At 48.2% G+C, this 17,001-nt stretch overlaps 1 protein-coding gene across 3 annotated transcripts in view; it reads right to left on the reverse strand.

The window, feature by feature from the left end:
* The window catches only part of DPP6 (dipeptidyl peptidase like 6), a 609,552-nt gene that overhangs the window by 193,378 nt on the left and 399,173 nt on the right, over positions 1-17,001 (reverse strand). For all 3 annotated transcript variants that reach the window (XM_059711373.1, XM_059711371.1, XM_059711372.1), the window contains exons 4-5: positions 14,396-14,490; positions 376-450 (exon numbers count right to left, since the gene is read on the reverse strand). In XM_059711373.1, coding sequence (XP_059567356.1) covers positions 376-450; positions 14,396-14,490 — 170 coding nt within the window. The remainder of the gene's footprint in view (positions 1-375; positions 451-14,395; positions 14,491-17,001) is intronic.

A 17,001-nucleotide genomic window follows, 5' to 3' on the forward strand; every position in this document is an offset into this window, starting at 1 on the left:
AATGATCATTTTATTTTAGTTTAGCAAGAAACTGACAGTTGCTTTTGTTCTTGGGATAGAATTGATGATGTGATTGAGAAAATGCAAAAAAAAAAAAAAGAATTGCACAACAGGGTAACATAAATCTCTATAAAAATGCAACTTTGCACCATCTCCCCAAGAAAATCCCATAAAATAGCCCCTAACAGGAGTGGTTTTATTTTCTGTTGAGGAATTTTTATACCTTCCCTCTCTCCTAGGTGGCAGTGTGCCATAGAGAGATTACCCAGGACCCACTATGCGAAGATCACTAAGAATGAAGAGTCAAGAAAAAGTGCTTAGTGAGGTGCGAGCCCAGGAAACAGTTCTCTCACAGACAGGAAACGGAGTACTCACGGGTTCCACGTTGTAGGAGAAAAGTGCATATTCCTTATCGGGAGATATCTCGTATCTGACGGCTCGTAACGATTCCTAGAAGGGAGAGAACACAGGCCGTGAAGAATCCCTGTCAGGTAGCACATTCTCGAATTTGCTCCCCAAACCAGCATGCAGCCGGCTGGCTCACATCGGCTAAAAATGGCTATCCCTTCCGTTCGCTGCATGATGGTCACTGAATTGATGCTTTCACCCCATTTTATTTGTATTTTTTTTCAAATTTCAACAAAACAATACTTACTGTATCCACTGAAACAAATCAATAGAAATAAACATGAAAACAAATAGCCTTTCCCAGAAGACTCCCAACCTTTCTCTCCTTTAAACGCACCTCCCTTTGTTCATTCTCATACTTTATGGCAGGCAGATCGGTCCCTGAAATAGAGTCGCATTCTGCACACCGTTCTGACCTCGCTCCTCCGCCAGCACAGACGCTGGCCCACAGGCAGAGCACGGGGACTATTAAGTTTGCCTTCGTGCTCTTCATACTGCACAGGTAATTGTACATAAGCAAATTAATCAAAAGTGCCGCTTCCCTTCAACTGGCCTCCCCCTGCCCCCACTTCTCTGCTGTGTTCACACTGCCCCCCAGCGAGAGCCCGGGGCTGCCAGCTGGTGTGTGTCACTGGATACGTGACCACACAGCCACAGGAACACACAGACGCTGTGCACAGACACAGAGACGTGTCACCCCAGCTGAAAGCGACAGCAGTGCCACGCCTCCCTGTGGTGTTCTTTCTCACGAAACAATAACTTTAGGGAATGGCTCTAAAGCAGCTGCTTGAGCTTGGCTCAGTCATCTTTAAAGCCTGCACAATGTTCCCCGGCGCTGGCTACATCTTAATTCTTCACTTAGTCCCTCCAGAAAGTCCTTGCTATTCCTGGCAGTTATGCTCTATAAAGTCCACAGAAATACTGGGTTAGTGAACACTGTTCCTAAGGGTAGGTTCCCATGAGCCTCTGGTCATAATACTTTTGTCAACCAATCAACACATGACCTTGTCTTACGCGTGTTTCTGTTTAAAGACATTGTATTGACTGTATGTTGCTGACTCGCTGACATGAACTCGTGGTGAACAGCACGGTAACGCATGCCTAAACGGGGCTCATCCCACACGCGCGTTTTCCCCGTAAGGCACAGCGCAGCCTTCTCGTGCTTCAGAACCCGGGGGCACTAAGCATTATTCCTGAGGGCCATTTTTAAGCAGCGTAATCACCAACAAAACCCCACGAAAAGGTGAAAAACGTGGCACTGTGTGGACCACAAAAAGAAGGCTTGTTTATAGTACGACAGCTGAAACCAGAGGCAGCGGGCCACTCAAGTTTTTTGTCACGCTGCACGTGCCCGAGAGTGACTGCAAAAATACACGAGTATTCATGTGGGGTCACACATACATTCCAGCACCCAGGGGCTTAGCAAACTTACCAGCTGCCAGTGATGATATGTTCCCGGCCTGCTGCTACTGTACACAGCTGCAATAAAGATCCTCACCCACGTGCATTTACTGTGTGTGTGTATGCGAGTGCTCAGTTTTTAATAGGATAGGCATCTAAGGGTAAGATTGCTGCTATAGTGTGTGGCCCATGAGTCCTCTGTGATTTTAAAGATCTTTATTTTACCTTTATTTTTAAAGTTATTTTTGATGCATATACAATTCTAGATTGAGTTTTAAAGGCCACTCCACTGTTTCCTGGACTGCACTGCCTGGTGCAGAGTCTGCTGTCCTCCTTATGTTTGCTTTTCCTTTGGCTGCCATTGAAGTATAGTTTTCAATGTTTTTCAAAACTCAATAATAGTCATTATTTCTTCAAACGTTTGTTTTGTCTTATTTTTTCTCTTCCCTTTCTGGGCTTTAATAACAAGTATATTAGTATATTTTATATTGTCCACTAAGTGATTAAGGTCAAGTTTTTTTTTTTTAAAGTATTTTTCCTCTCTGTTTTTATTTTGGATAGTTTATACTGCTATCCATTAAAAGTTAATTTCCTTCTGTGATATCGAATCTTGACTTCTGTAAATGTTATATTTTATTTTTCCTCTCTAGATATTTTACTTGGGTGTTTTACAGTCTTCAACTTCTTTTTTCTTTGTGCTCATGATTTCCTGTATGTGCTTAAGTACTTGGAACATATGTATGTTAGCAATTTTAATGTATTTTTTTGCTAATACCATTATTTCAGTTATTTGTGGGTTTATGTCTTTTGACTGATTTTTATCCTCATTATGAGTCACATTTCCTTACTTTTTCATATGGAGTTACATATGTTTTTTATTGATATTTAGAGAGAGAGGAAGGGAGAGGGATAGAGAGATAGAAGCATTGCTGAGAGAGAAACATCATTGATCAGCTGCCTCCTACATGTCTCCTACTGGGGATTGAGCCTGCAACCCAGGCAAGTGCCCTGACTGGAATCAAACCAATGACCTCTTCATTCCTGTGTTGATGCTCAACCACTGAGCCACACCAGCTGGGCTCTTCTTATGGATTTAAAAAACCCAAAACAACTAATGCCAGATATTTTTAATTTTCTCTTTTTGAATCTTGGATATTTTTGTGTGTGTTCCTTCAAAGAATGTTGGCCTTTTTATGATAGTCAGTTAATTACTTGTGGATTAATTAGATTCTTTTGAAGTTTGTTTCTACGATATTTTAAAGGCTGTTCATCAATAGCCATGATTTTAGAGCTAATTGAGCCTCATTCCTAAGGGGTGGCTCTTCTGCAGTTGCCACTTCATGTCTCATTGCTCAGAGGAACGTTAGTGGTTCCGGTGACCACTGAGCCCTGGCCATTCTTGGACTTAGAGGGTCCTGTCATTGTCCTTCACTTGGAACTGTATTTTGTCCTGCCTGTGCGCTCTCTCTCTCTCTCTCTCTCTTTCTCTCTCTCTCTCTCTCTATATATATATATATATATATATATGTATATTAATTAATTAATATATATTAATTAGAGACCTGGTGCACAAATTCATGCAACTGTGGGGTCCCTTGGCCTGGCCTGTGGGGATCGGGCTGAAACCCGCTCTCCAACATCCCCCAAGGGGTCCTGGATTGCAAGAGGGTGGTTTTCGGGTGACACACCACAGAATTGGGCTCCCTCCACTCTGGTTCCCGGTATGTCACTTGACAGCACCTGCTTTGAGCATCTGCCCCCTGGTGGTCAGTGGGTGTCATAGCTACTGACCGGTCAGCCAGTTGCTTAGGCTTTGATATATATAAACTAGAGGCCCAGTGCACAAAATTTGTGCACTCAGGGGGTCCCCTCAGCCCGGCCTGCATCCTCTCACAGTCTGGGAGCTCTCAGAGAATGTTCCCTGTGGGGAGCAGGCCTAAGTTGTCAGTCAGACATCCTTGGCACTGCCATGGAGGTGGGAGAGGCTTCCGTCATTGCCGCTGCACTCGCCAACCATGAGCCCGGCTTCTGGCGCACTGACCACCAGGGGGTAGCTCCTACACTGAGTGTCTGTCCCCAGGTGGCCAGTGCACATCATAGCGACTAGTCATTTTGCCATTTGATCAATTTGCATATTAGCCTTTTATTATATAGGATTTAAAAAAATATGCTGGGTATTCTGAAAAATGTATATCATTTGGACAAACTTTACACTTGCTACAACATCAAGTAAATTTTCCATCAGATGGTTTTTCATCGGAGAAATTTAGTGATAGGCAAAATTGATATGTAACAGTCATTCCACCACAACTATGTTAGATAATTGCGTCCTCATTCACTTCAATTTTGCTGTGAAGGCAGTTCCTACCAGCATTGGTAGTACTTGTCAGTGGCTGTTCTTCAGACATATTGTCGACGACACCAGCTTCTTTCAGCTTCGGAGCTGCATTGTGCCAATAGTTGGTCTTCAGACATATTCTGTCACTGATGCTGGCCTGGAGGAATCAGGATCCCTCCTCCCTCCTGTCAGGGTCCCTGGCGGGGCCCAAATGAGGGCAGGGCCAGCCAGGGAGAAGGGCCACGGGAGGTTGGGGGGCCCAATTGGCTGCCAGTGAGTGAGGGGCGGAGTGGACAGGGGCTTGGGAGGAGTCGCGAGCTGGAGGCCGTGGGGGTGCACTTCCAGGCTTTGTGGCTTGCCGCTTGGGTTGGTAGCCTGCTCTCTGGCCGCTGCTGGATTTGTGGTCAGGGATGCAGGCCTGAGGCAGAAGGAGGTGGGGAGGGCGCGTGGCCCTGGCTGCAGCACGGGGAGGAAGAGCCCGCTCCTCGGCTGGCCCATCTCTGGGCCACGGCCCTTGGTCACGTCGGCATCTGCTGGTGACCTGAGGACGCACATGAGGCCGGCACTCAAGTCCCTGTGTCTAGCAGTAAGGGCACTTGCTCCCTACCGCTCCGATTTTACAAATGCTGTGCTTGAACTGAGTATAAAAGTAGAAAGGCCAGTGTGGCCGAGCTGAATAAACCTTTGCGGGAGGTGACCAGCAGCACAAACAGGGGCCGGCGCCGACCGGCAAGTGGCCAGCCTTTCCCCTCAATCGCCCTGCCACCCTATTGCCCCACTGCTGCCCCAGTCCCCTCCCTCTGCCCACTGGCATCCACCTTGGCTGGCCTGGAGCTGCCCGCTCGCCGGCCCTGCCCCCTACCGACTGGTAGTTCCGCTGTTCGGGTGATTTGCATATTAGGCTTTTATTATATAGGATGTACATACACCCAAAGTCTCACAGTATTCTCCAGTGTTCTCTAGTTAGCTTCCTCCTCATGTGTGCTCTGTCACGAAAATTGTAGTCATATTTTCTCCCTTGGAATAGCATGTGTCCCCTTAACTCAGCAAGACTGACAAGATTGAGTTTTCCTCCTTGTGCTGGAGTTCGGCCATAACCTTCAAGCAGAAAGCTCAGTGAGCACTGCCCTCCTTTAATTTCTCTTCCTTTTTTCAGGGACCACAGGTATGAACTGCTGGCTTTACAATGTTCTCCCCTAGATTTTGTCCCGTTTTATAGTTTCGTATGTTAGGAGGATAATTATGATCACCTTATACTCTCATGACCGAAAATTCTCAATGTGAAAAGAGAATTTTATTTTATTTTTGTCACGTCTGTATACCTCGTGCCCAACAGTGACTGGCACATAATAGAAGCCCCATAGATGTTTGCTGAATGAATGGATGAATATATCCTCAGTTGTTATGAGCGTGTCAATAATGGCATCAATTTAAAGATAACAGCAACCAGCAAAGAGGGCAACTCTCTACACGTAGAAATCACTGTAGGTCGCACTCCCTGATGGGGGCTCAGCTGCGAATGACGCGAGGCCCCAGGAGCTGGTCAGGGCCGCTCTCCTGTAGCGTCATGAATGTGTAGAGAGTGAGATACAAATTCAAGTTCCTCAGCCTAATGATTCAATAAAATCAAAGGGGGGCATACAAGGGAGAAACAAAAAGACTTTATTTAAATGTTAATCTAGTCATTTAAACATGTAACTAAAATGAGTAGTTTAGTAACTAAAACAATCCAGACATAAAATGAGAGAACCCCCATAAGAATAGCCACAGGAGGCTTTAGGGAAAATGGGCGTTCCCTCCCACCGGTAAGTGCGCCTGTGGGCTGTCTACAGCTCCTACATGTTCCTCCCTGGAGGGAGTCTAATCTCCCGGAAACACGAGGCTGAAGTTTTTTAAAAAGTGATTAAAGTGATTGAGTAAATGGCACTGAAACAGTCATTATGGAAGTCACCACACAGAGAAATAGTATTCAAAATTTCACCACCCACCAAGATGAACTCTTTCCATAGCTCCGTATTCACTTTGTAGCTTTTTCAATACACGTGGATGAAATTTACAGTTGCTAATTAAAGTGTGAGTATAAATTGTATTCTTCTGTGTTTACTTAATATAACATCCTAACTAAACTATTTTTTTATTTTACTATACAGCCTTCATAACTATTATTTTAATGATTACATTATATTTCATCTATTTTTATTTATTTTATTTTCTAGATTTTTTTGATTATTTACTTATAAAAAATTCCCTTGGATGAGTCAAAATGCATAAATATTCCTCTTCATCTTGAATGATCTCCCAGTTGCTTTCTGAACATCTGGAACAATTTAAGTGTTATAAGGAGTGACTGTACCAGGCTTACCACTTCTTGTCACCCCTGGGTACAATAAAAGGGTGTGTAGGTATGAATGTCACACACAGGTCAACCAATGGGCTAGTCTGAGCAGGTTTGTTAGGTCGACATCCATTAAGGGGAGGTCATGCCAAAGTTCATTTTCCTCATCTGAGGAAAGGAGAGTTTGAGTGACATCATCTTCAGAGACTATCCAGCTTTAAATACCTAAATCTCAAGCAAACTCAACACTCCATCCTCGGAGAAGTCTCACTCTATTATGTTTTAGAAGAATTGGAGAGATGGTGCCAAATGTTCATAGGAATTACACCCCAGGAGACATGATGCGGCTCAAGAAGATGTATGAGGCCTGTTCTAAGCATGCTTCTTCTGGAAAGAAAGACAGAGAGAGAGAAAGAAAGGAGGACAGAGAGACAGACAGAATAAGAGGAAGAAAGGAGGGAAGGACGGAAGGAAGGAAGGGAGGAAGGAAGGAAGGAAGAGAGGAAGGAAGGGAGGAAGGAAGGAAGGAAGAGAGGAAGTTAAGAAGTAAAGGAGGAAGGGAATAAGGAAGCAGGGAAGGAGGGAAGGATGGAAGGGAGGAAGGAGGGAGGGAGGGAAGGAAGGAGGGAAGAGAAATGAAGGAGGAAGGGAAGGAGGGAGTGAAGGAAGGAGGGAGGAAAGGAAGGAAGGAGGGAAGAGGAAGGAGGGAGGGAGGGAAGGAAGGAGGGAGGGAGGGAAGGAAGGAGGGAAGAGGAAGGAGGGAGGGAGGGAGGGAAGGAAGGAGGGAGGGAGGGAGGGAAGGAGGGAGGGAGGGAGGGAGGAAGGAGGAAGGAGGGAGGGAGGGTGGGAAGAGGAAGGAGGGAGGGAAGGAGGGAGGGAGGGAAGGAAGGAGGGAAGGAAGGAGGTAGGGAGGGAAGAGAAAGGAGGGACGGAAGAGGAAGGAGGGAGGGAGGAAAGGAGGAAGGAAAGGAAGGAAGGAGGGAGGGAAGGAGGGAAGAGGAGGGAGGGAAGGTAGGAAGGAGGGAGGGAGGGAGGGAGGGAGGAGGGAGGGAGGGAAGGAGGAAGGAGGAAGGAGGAAGGGAGGGAAGGAGGGAGGAAGGAGGAAGGAGGGAGGGAGGGTGGGAAGGAGGAAGGGGGGAGGGAGGGAAGGAAGGAGGGAAGGAAGGAGGTAGGGAGGGAAGAGAAAGGAGGGAGGGAAGAGGAAGGAGGGACGGAAGAGGAAGAAGGGAGGGAGGAAAGGAGGAAGGAAAGGAAGGAAGGAGGGAGGGAAGGAGGAAGGAGGGAGGGAGGGAGGAAGGAGGAAGGAGGGAGGGAGGGTGGGAAGGAGGAAGGAGGGAGGGAGGGAGGGAAGAGGGAGGGAGGGAAGGAGGAAGGAGGAAGGAGGAAGGGAGGGAGGGAGGGAGGAAGGAGGAAGGAGGGAGGGAGGGAGGGAAGAGGGAGGGAGGGGGGAAGGAGGAAGGAGGGAGGGAGGGAGGGAGGAAGGAGGAAGGAGGGAGGGAGGGTGGGAAGGAGGAAGGAGGGAGGGAGGAAGGAGGAAGGAGGAAGGAGGGAGGGAGGGTGGGAGGGATGAAGGAGGGAGGGAGGGAGGGAAGGAGAAAGGAGGGAGGGAGGGAGGAGGAAGGAGGAAGGAGGGAGGGAGGGAGAAAGGAGGAAGGAGGAAGGAGGGTGGGAGGGAGGAAGGAGGAAGGAGGAAGGAGGGAGGGGGTGGGAGGGATGAAGGAGGGAGGGAGGGAAGGAGAAAGGAGGGAGGGAGGGAGGGAGGAGGAAGGAGGAAGGAGAGAGGGAGGGTGGGAGGGAGGAAGGAGGAAGGAGGGAGGGAGGGTGGGAGGGAGGAAGGAGGGTGGGAGGGAGGAAGGAGGAAGGAGGAAGGAGGGAGGGAGGGTGGGAGGGTGGGAGGGAGGAAGGAGGAAGGAGGGAGGGAGGGTGGGAAGGAGGAAGGAGGGAGGGAGGAAGGAGGGAGGGAGGAAGAAGGAGGGAGGGAGGGAGGGAGGGAAGAGGGAGGGAGGCAGGGAGGAAGGAGGAAGGAGGGAGGGAGAGTGGGATGGAGGAAGGAGGAAGGAGGGAGGGAGGGAGGGAAGGAGGAAGGAGGGAGGGAGGGAAGGAGGGAGGAAGGAGGAAGGAGGGAGGGAGGGTGGGAAGGAGGAAGGGGGGAGGGAGGGAAGGAAGGAGGGAAGGAAGGAGGTAGGGAGGGAAGAGAAAGGAGGGAGGGAAGAGGAAGGAGGGACGGAAGAGGAAGAAGGGAGGGAGGAAAGGAGGAAGGAAAGGAAGGAAGGAGGGAGGGAAGGGGGAAGGAGGGAGGGAGGGAGGAAGGAGGAAGGAGGGAGGGAGGGTGGGAAGGAGGAAGGAGGGAGGGAGGGAGGGAAGAGGGAGGGAGGGAAGGAGGAAGGAGGAAGGAGGAAGGGAGGGAGGGAGGGAGGAAGGAGGAAGGAGGGAGGGAGGGAGGGAAGAGGGAGGGAGGGGGGAAGGAGGAAGGAGGGAGGGAGGGAGGGAGGAAGGAGGAAGGAGGGAGGGAGGGTGGGAAGGAGGAAGGAGGGAGGGAGGGAGGAAGGAGGAAGGAGGAAGGAGGGAGGGAGGGTGGGAGGGATGAAGGAGGGAGGGAGGGAGGGAAGGAGAAAGGAGGGAGGGAGGGAGGGAAGGAGGAAGGAGGGAGGGAGGGAGGAAGGAGGAAGGAAGAAGGGAGGGAGGAAGGAGGGAGGGAGGAAGGAGGGAGGGAGGGAGGGAAGGAGGAAGGAGGGAGGGAGGGAGGGAGGGAGGAGGAAGGAAGAAGGGAAGGAGGAAGGAGGGAGGGAGGAAGGAGGGAGGGAGGGAGGGAAGGAGGAAGGAGGGAGGGAGGGAGGGAGGGAGGAGGGAGGGAAGGAGGAAGGAGGGAGGGAGGGAGGGAGGGATGAGGGAGGGAGGGAGGGAGGAAGAGGCGCGAGTCTGCCCACGGGGAGTGGAGGCTTCCCTGTCCCTTCACCTTTGCCTGATGTGGCTTCTGACGCTGTTGCCTCCTTTCTTTGCTAAAACAACTTCAGCTAAAACATACAATGTGTCACAAGCTATTGATCTGAGAACAGAAGGCAGTTCATAGGCTCATATTTCATCGCTAAGTGCAGTTGTGCGCACAGAGCCGGCTTTCCCTAAACTGACATCCTCGCAGGAAATATCGACAAGGTGGTGACATTAAAATGCACTTACCCTCAGCCAGGGTCTGATCGTTTCCTCCTCTTGATTCCTATCAGAAATCCATTCCTGCAACTGCAGTCCTTCTAAGTGGGTTGAGTCAGATTTTCGTAGGGGAGTAATTGGACCAAAGGTGATTTTTAAAAGGAAGACACCCAGGCACATTAATTTTCTCTGGGTCTCACTGTGCAGAATATGATCTAATTCCGTGAAGCTATTGCACGGTGGTGTAGCCTGGCCTGGCCTCCCTTACACCAGCAAACTGTCTACTTACAGGGCAGGGTGCATTCCGCACTAAACCTCAATACAATGTTTATTTAGTTATTTTTTACCCTCACCCGAGGAAAAGCTTTTTTTTAATTGGAGAGAAGAGAGAGAGAGAGAGAGATTGACTGGTTGCCTGCTGTACGTGCGCTGACTGAGAATGGAATCCGCCACCTGGTGCACAGGACTATGTGCCAACAAACTGAGCCACCCAGCCAAGGGTGAATACACTTTTATTTTTGTTTTTAAAGAAAAAAACTATCATCACACCAAAGGGAAATGAAAGGCATTTAAACAGCAAGTGTTCTTGAGGAGAAAGGAGGGGTGAGTAGCATTTGGATGGGTCTGGGATGGGGTGGTACCCGTGCTGAGACGTCCTTTCTTGCCCCTGAACAGAGGCTGTGGAGACCTGCCGGACCCTCACCCAGTCACCATGGAGCTGTGGGACTCACGTGTACTGAGTACTTGTGAGCAGTGGCACTCCAATGGACCAGGTACTTGTGAGCTGTGGCACTCACGGGGACTGAGTACTTGTGAGCTGTGGCACTCACGGGGACTGAGTACTTGTGAGCAGTGGCACTCACGGGGACTTAGTACTTGTGAGCAGTGGCACTCACGGGAACTGAGTACTTGTGAGCAGTGGCTCTCAGGGGGACTGAGTACTTGTGAGCAGTGGCACTCATGGGGACTGAGTACTTGTGAGCAGTGGCACTCATGGGGACTGAGTACTTGTGAGCAGTGGCACTCATGGGGACTGAGTACTTGTGAGCAGTGGCACTCACGGGGACTAGGTACTAGTGAGCAGTGGCATTCACGGGGACTGAGTACTTGTGAGCAGTGGCACTCACGGGGACTGAGTACTTGTGAGCTGTGGCGCTCACGGGAACTGAGTACTTGTGAGCTGTGGCGCTCACGGGGACTGAGTATTTGTGATCTGTGGCGCTCACGGGGACTGAGTACTTGTGAGCTGTGGCACTCACGGGGACTGAGTACTTGTGAGCTGTGGCACTCACGGGGACTGAGTACTTGTGAGCAGTGGCACTCACGGGGACTGAGTACTTGTTCAAAAGCACTAATGTGGCTTCCTGCCATTTGAGAAAGTGCATCAGTGCCTACATGAATATTCCCTGTGCAGGCGTTATCAGAGAAAGTGGGGGTCCGTTCTCCACTGAGTGCAGCTGGGGCTGGAGTTCTTAGGCTATTCTGAGAAAAAGAATTTTGAGACTCGCATGGGAGAATGAGTGATTTTTATTTGTGTGGAACTATGTCCTGTATTTCTAAAGTCCCTTTCCCCTGAGTCCGGTCATAGAAGTGCAGCTGGGGATTCAGTAGAGCTAAGAGCAAAGCCAGTTTTCCTTTCCCTGGGGGAGCCGGGCGCAGTCCAGCATCAGGCTAGTCACAGTCCACCAGTCATTGGGTGGGGGGTCCCCAGGGCGTGGGCCAGGAGGGTAATGCAGGAGAGCTCGCCCCGAGCATCTAGAGCCCCAAGGGTCCCAAAAGCACAATGGGGTGAATTCCTTTGTTCAGGGGATTAGATACCCCAAATCTTAGTCCACTTGCAGTGGCCACACCCATTTTGACTGGTGACCTCTGTTCCCAGGTGTGATTGACAGGCAAGTAAGTATTGCACGGAACATGCCTATACTTTCTGGCCTTCCCTTTGCTCACTTCCTGTTATGCATAACTAGGTTAATTACAGCAGTATCATTGGTAGAGGCTATTTTTTTCCCTTTTATCTTATTGTTATTTTTCCATCACCATTTATCCTCAATATACCCTCTTCTACCTCTAACCCACCCCCCAAGATTAGTTTTTTTTTTAAGACGAGATTGAGCAAGTCCTCCTGAACTATTTCCTATGCATGATCACAATCCTATCTAATAAAAGAGTAATATGCAGATTAGCTGTCACTCCTCAACAAAGATGGCGGTGGCTGGGCCAGGACGCTTGCGTCGTCGCCATGGCAACAATGCAGGCGTTCTGCCCCAACCCACTGGTAGAGTGCCTCTGGGCCTGCTTGGTTGGCGCTGCCGCCAGGATGGAGGAGCAGAGACACAAGCCTGCAGCGGGGCCTGGCACCCAGCAGCCCCTAACCCCAAGGCTGCAGAGGCGCTGGGGCCGCTCGGGCAGCAGCAGAGACACCTGGCAGGAAACCTGTGGAAAGGGAGATAAACTGTCATAATTTTATCTCCCTTTCCACAAGATGAGAACACTGACCCTGATTTATTTAGTGATATGGCCCACACCTTTCTACAAGCACAGGGTATGTTATGATCACTCCAAGGAAGGTCTGGTCAGAATACTGTTTCCAGGGAATAACACTACTGTGGCAAGTCATCTAAGAGAGGAAACAAGCTTTTGGGTTTATTCTGAAGGTCAGAGAACAGGCCACCCCAACATATGCCATGTTGTTATATTGACGATCTTGACCTGCAGATGCTTGAAAAACAGCAAATGCAAGGAGAGGTTTTCACTGAAGTCTCCTTCTCTGCCTAAAATCGGACCTCCCAAAAGGTTCCCTTGATGGGAAAAGTGCCATCAGCCAGTGAAGACTGACTCCTGTCACAGGACAGGAGACAAGAAGTTGACATCACACCCAAACTTTGTTACAAACTATCTCCCCCACCCCCCATTCATCTTTCCTAAAATTCATGTACTCTCCTCTAAGAGGCCTACATCTCCCATCCCCTCTCCCTAGGAAGAAGGTATTTAAATCTGGATTCTAAGCCACTTTGGGAAGTTATTCATTTTTCCCTGGGATCTCCCACATATACACTAGGTACACATGTTAATGAACTTTTGTTTTTCTCTTGGTAATCTGTCTTTTATTACAAGGGCCTCTGCTAAGAACTCAGAAGGGTAGAGGAAAACTATTTTTCCTCCTCCATAATTCTATCTCGGGAAATCAAGTCCCGGGCTGAACAGTGAGGGTGGCTCAAGTGCCAAGCAGTCCCGGCTGAGGGGAGGGAAGCTTCTAGGGGGAAATCAATGATACTGGCATCAAAGTAGGACAGAGGGCACACGCATGGGTGCTGGTGGGAGTTTAAAGTGGTTCAACATTTTTGGAGGATGATTTGACAAAATCGATAGAAATGTTCAAGGTACATCCAAGAGTCTTCTAGGAATCTCATCTGCTGCATAAGCCCTGGTCAGAACCCAGGATGCTACTGCGGGCTCCCCTTCCATGATAGGAAAACCTGTTAACAACCTGCATTTTTAGGCAAGGTGGCAACTATACTGATAAAAAGGTAATATGCTAATTAGACTGAACATCTTCCAGACGACCTTCCGGACAAAGCCATCATGGCAGGGCTGAGGCAGAGGTGGTTAGAGGTGATCAGGACAGTAGGGGAGAGCAGTTAAGGGTATCAGACCATCAGGAGAAAGCAGTTAGAGGGATCAGGCCAGCAGGGGAGAGCAGTTAGGGGGATCAGACCATCAGGAGAAAGCAGTTAGGAGGATCAGGCCAGCAGGGGAGAGCAGTTAGGGAGATCAGACCATCAGGAGAAAGCAGTTAGGAGGATCAGGCCAGCAGGGGAGAGCAGTTAGGGGGATCAGACCATCAGGAGAAAGCAGTTAGAGGGATCAGGCCAGCAGGGGAGAGCAGTTAGGGGGATCAGACCATCAGGAGAGAGCAGTTAGGAGGATCAGGCCAGCAGGGGAGAGCAGTTAGGGAGATCAGACCATCAGGAGAAAGCAGTTAGAGGGATCAGGCCAGCAGGGGAGAGCAGTTAGGGGGATCAGGCCAGCAGGGGAGAGAAGTTAGGGGGATCAGGCCAGCAGGTAGGTGAGCCGTTAGGAGCCAGCAGCCCCCAGGGGTCTCGGAATGGAGATGGTGCAGGCCAGGCTGAGGGACCCCCACTCCTGTGCAAGTCACTATGACACGCACTGACCACCAGGAAGCAGACACTCAATGCAGGAGCTGCCCCCTGGTGGTCAGTGCGCTCCCACAGGGGGAGTGCCACTCTGCCAGATGCTGGGCCCATGGCTGGTGAGTGCAGCAGTGGTGGCAGGAGCCTCTCCTGCCTCTGCAGCTGCACTAAGGACCCCTCGGGGGATGCCCAGGGAGCAGGCCTAAGCCCACAGTCAGACATCCCCCGAGGGGGTTCTGGACTGCAAGAGGGTGCAGGCCAGGCTGAGGGGACTGCCCCCCTCCCTGCAGTGTACAGATGTTGTGCACCAGGCCTCTAGTTGTCCTGTAAATGTGGGAAGCCTTGGGGACTTGATCTTTCAATTACATATGATCTGCAGCACTTGTTTTCAACACCCGCAGAGAAATGTCCCAACCCCCGGGAGAATCTGGGCTTTTATCTTATTTAATTAGCGTGGTTTCAATTTCACGTTATCTACCCTTGCTCAGCCTGGAGTATTACGAGTTCATTGCTTCTGCTCGGCCATACTGAAAGTTTAAACTCAAAGTCATTTTCTGCTTTATTGACTTGCAGGAGACCGCGGAAATTATCCTGCTCAACGAGGAGAGTACTTACAATTTTTTTGCCTTCGATTAACACTATAGACAGATTAGTTTCAACGTTCCGCAGTATCACATTTCCTTTCTGCTCTCTGTAGATGAATTCTTTATCTGCAAGAGAGGAAATTAAAAAAGAAGCGTGAGACACGAGGGAGCCCACCCAGCCCTTGATGGACCCTGTGTGCAATGAACGGACTGCATCTGAACAAACGTATCCTGCATTTCACCAGAGGGGCCTTTGGTCCCTTTAACATAACCTCCTGTGAAGTCTGTCTCTGAATTTTATCTCCTACTCTACACACTGACATTCAAAACACAATGTACACTCACACAACATCTTTGGAATATTTTAGAACTGTTTTGGAGAGGACACACAAAGTGAGCACAGACAGCATATTAAGGAACCTGCCACCATAAGGGATGAAAGTTAATTGGCACTAAACGGACCAATTTCTTACATCTGAAATTTTGGGGTGAAATCTGTATGTGTGCACACGCGAATACCTCCATCCATTTCCTGAAAGAGTGTTTTCATTTTGCTATTCCTTCAGGAATTGGCTGTTCCTCAGAGGTCTTTGACCATCGACACTGTATCCTGAGTGACACTGATACTTTGTATAATCAATCACCCACTTAGAAAACTAATAAAACGGGGTACACTGAGCAGTATGCACATAGAGGCATATTTACAGGCATGCTGGTGTGTGTGCCTGTGTGTATGTATACTGTGAATGAAAGGGAACTTTGATAGGTTTTTGGTGAGAGGCAGCACGTAAAATGGGAAAAAGAAAAAAAATTACTATCTTTCTGGGGGAAGGTGGTAACTTTGAGCCAGTGTGATGGTAAAGGCATTTCACACAATAACGAAAACCACTGTGCAGACTGGATGAATTCCAATGGTAATATCTGTTCTATTCTCTCTTGATTCTACTTTACAGAATTACATTCTTTTCCTTTTTATTCCTTTCTTCTACTTGCCCTGGCTTTCATTTTTTCTTTTTCTAGTTTGTTGAGGTGGAAGTTTAGCTCTTTGGTTTCATCTTCCATCTTTTCTAATAAAACTATTAAAGCAAAAATTCTCCTCTGTGGATGGTGTTAGCCAGGTCACAAATTTTAATGTGCTCAATGGCATTACTATGTGGTTTAAATTACTCCTAATTTTCCCTGGAATGTCTGCTTGGCCCAATGGTTATTTAGAAACATGTTGTTTAATTTCCAAGTGTGTAAAGTTACTCTGGCCTGTGGAGAGGCATAGGACAGGAGTTGGCTGAAGGCGCCTGCCCCTGCCTTAACTTTTCCAAACAATTCTGAGCCCCTGGTGTTTACTTAGACACGTCCTTGCTTAAAGGACACTGCAGATGCATGTGTCTTCACAAGGATGCGTACCCTGCTGATAGTATCTAATAGTTAATTTTAGTTCAAGCTGTTGTTACAATAAAAGCCTAAGGAGGCAGGTGAAGGGGGCTGTTTGGTCCCTGTAGCCAAACAGTCCCTTAGCCCTCTCTCTCACAGAAACGTGTGTCAGAGTCATCATTCATCCATCGTTCAGGGTCTGCTGGTCAGTTCCGGCAAGTGGTGCCCCATGTGAGGACCAAGGAACACAATGAAACATGGCAGAACCCTCAAAAACGAAAAGTAAGAAAACTAAAGTAACTGCGCAGTAAGTCATTGCAGCTGCTTGGGATTTCCAAGTTTGAGGGAATTGTTTGTCAGCTAAGGAATTCACTATCTCTGTTATGCTTCTTAAGAATGTATGTTTCCCATTAGAAAAATAAGCCTGTTTCTGAAAGTAAGGAAAAAACGGTTTTTCCTGTATTTACCTAGGAAGCAGAGATTATATATATAATTAAAATATTATGTTATGTTAATCAGGAAGTTGATTACTTTAAATGAATAGATGACTGAATACTGTTTAATAATAATGATATATAATCTTTTAGTTTAATGTATTTGACTACCTTCCCAGGGTTTGAATTTTAAGAAACTTTTCCTTGACCTAGAAATGACTTTAGGTCATTCCAACGGGCCCTGGAATGCCTCAGGGATTTGCTTTCTTTCCTTATGAAGGAAAATTTTATGCTTAAGATATATGGGAAGCTCTGTCCAATAATGAAATGATAATTATATTATATTTATATATGCATATTAAATAGAATCTAATATGCTTTCATTTATAACTGTTCTAAGTTATAATATTGTGGAATATTGTATTTTGCAGAAAGGGCAAGATTCCATGTCATTTGCATTATAATCAAATCATTTTAAATTTCTTGTCATTTGGAGACATTTGGCTCAGTGAATAGAGCGTTGGCCTGCGGACTGGAGGGTCCCGGGTTCGATTCCGGTCAAGGGCATGTACCTTGGTTGCAGGCACATCCCCAGTGGGAGATGTGCAGGAGGCAGCTGGTCGATGTTTCTCTCTCATTGATGTTTCTAGCTCTCTATCTCTCCTTTCCTCTCTGTAAAAAATCAATAAAATATATTTTTTAAAAAATGTTACATCTTCTGAAGGGTTCCATGGAAAGGACTCTGATTTATTTTCAGCTACATATCTCTGAGAATAAACTTTCAGATCATCCTCTCGAAATGGATAACAATTATTAGAACTCAATAGAGTATCTG

The sequence above is a fragment of the Myotis daubentonii genome, chromosome 10 (assembly GCF_963259705.1).
Source record: "Myotis daubentonii chromosome 10, mMyoDau2.1, whole genome shotgun sequence".
Lineage (NCBI taxonomy): Eukaryota > Metazoa > Chordata > Mammalia > Chiroptera > Vespertilionidae > Myotis > Myotis daubentonii.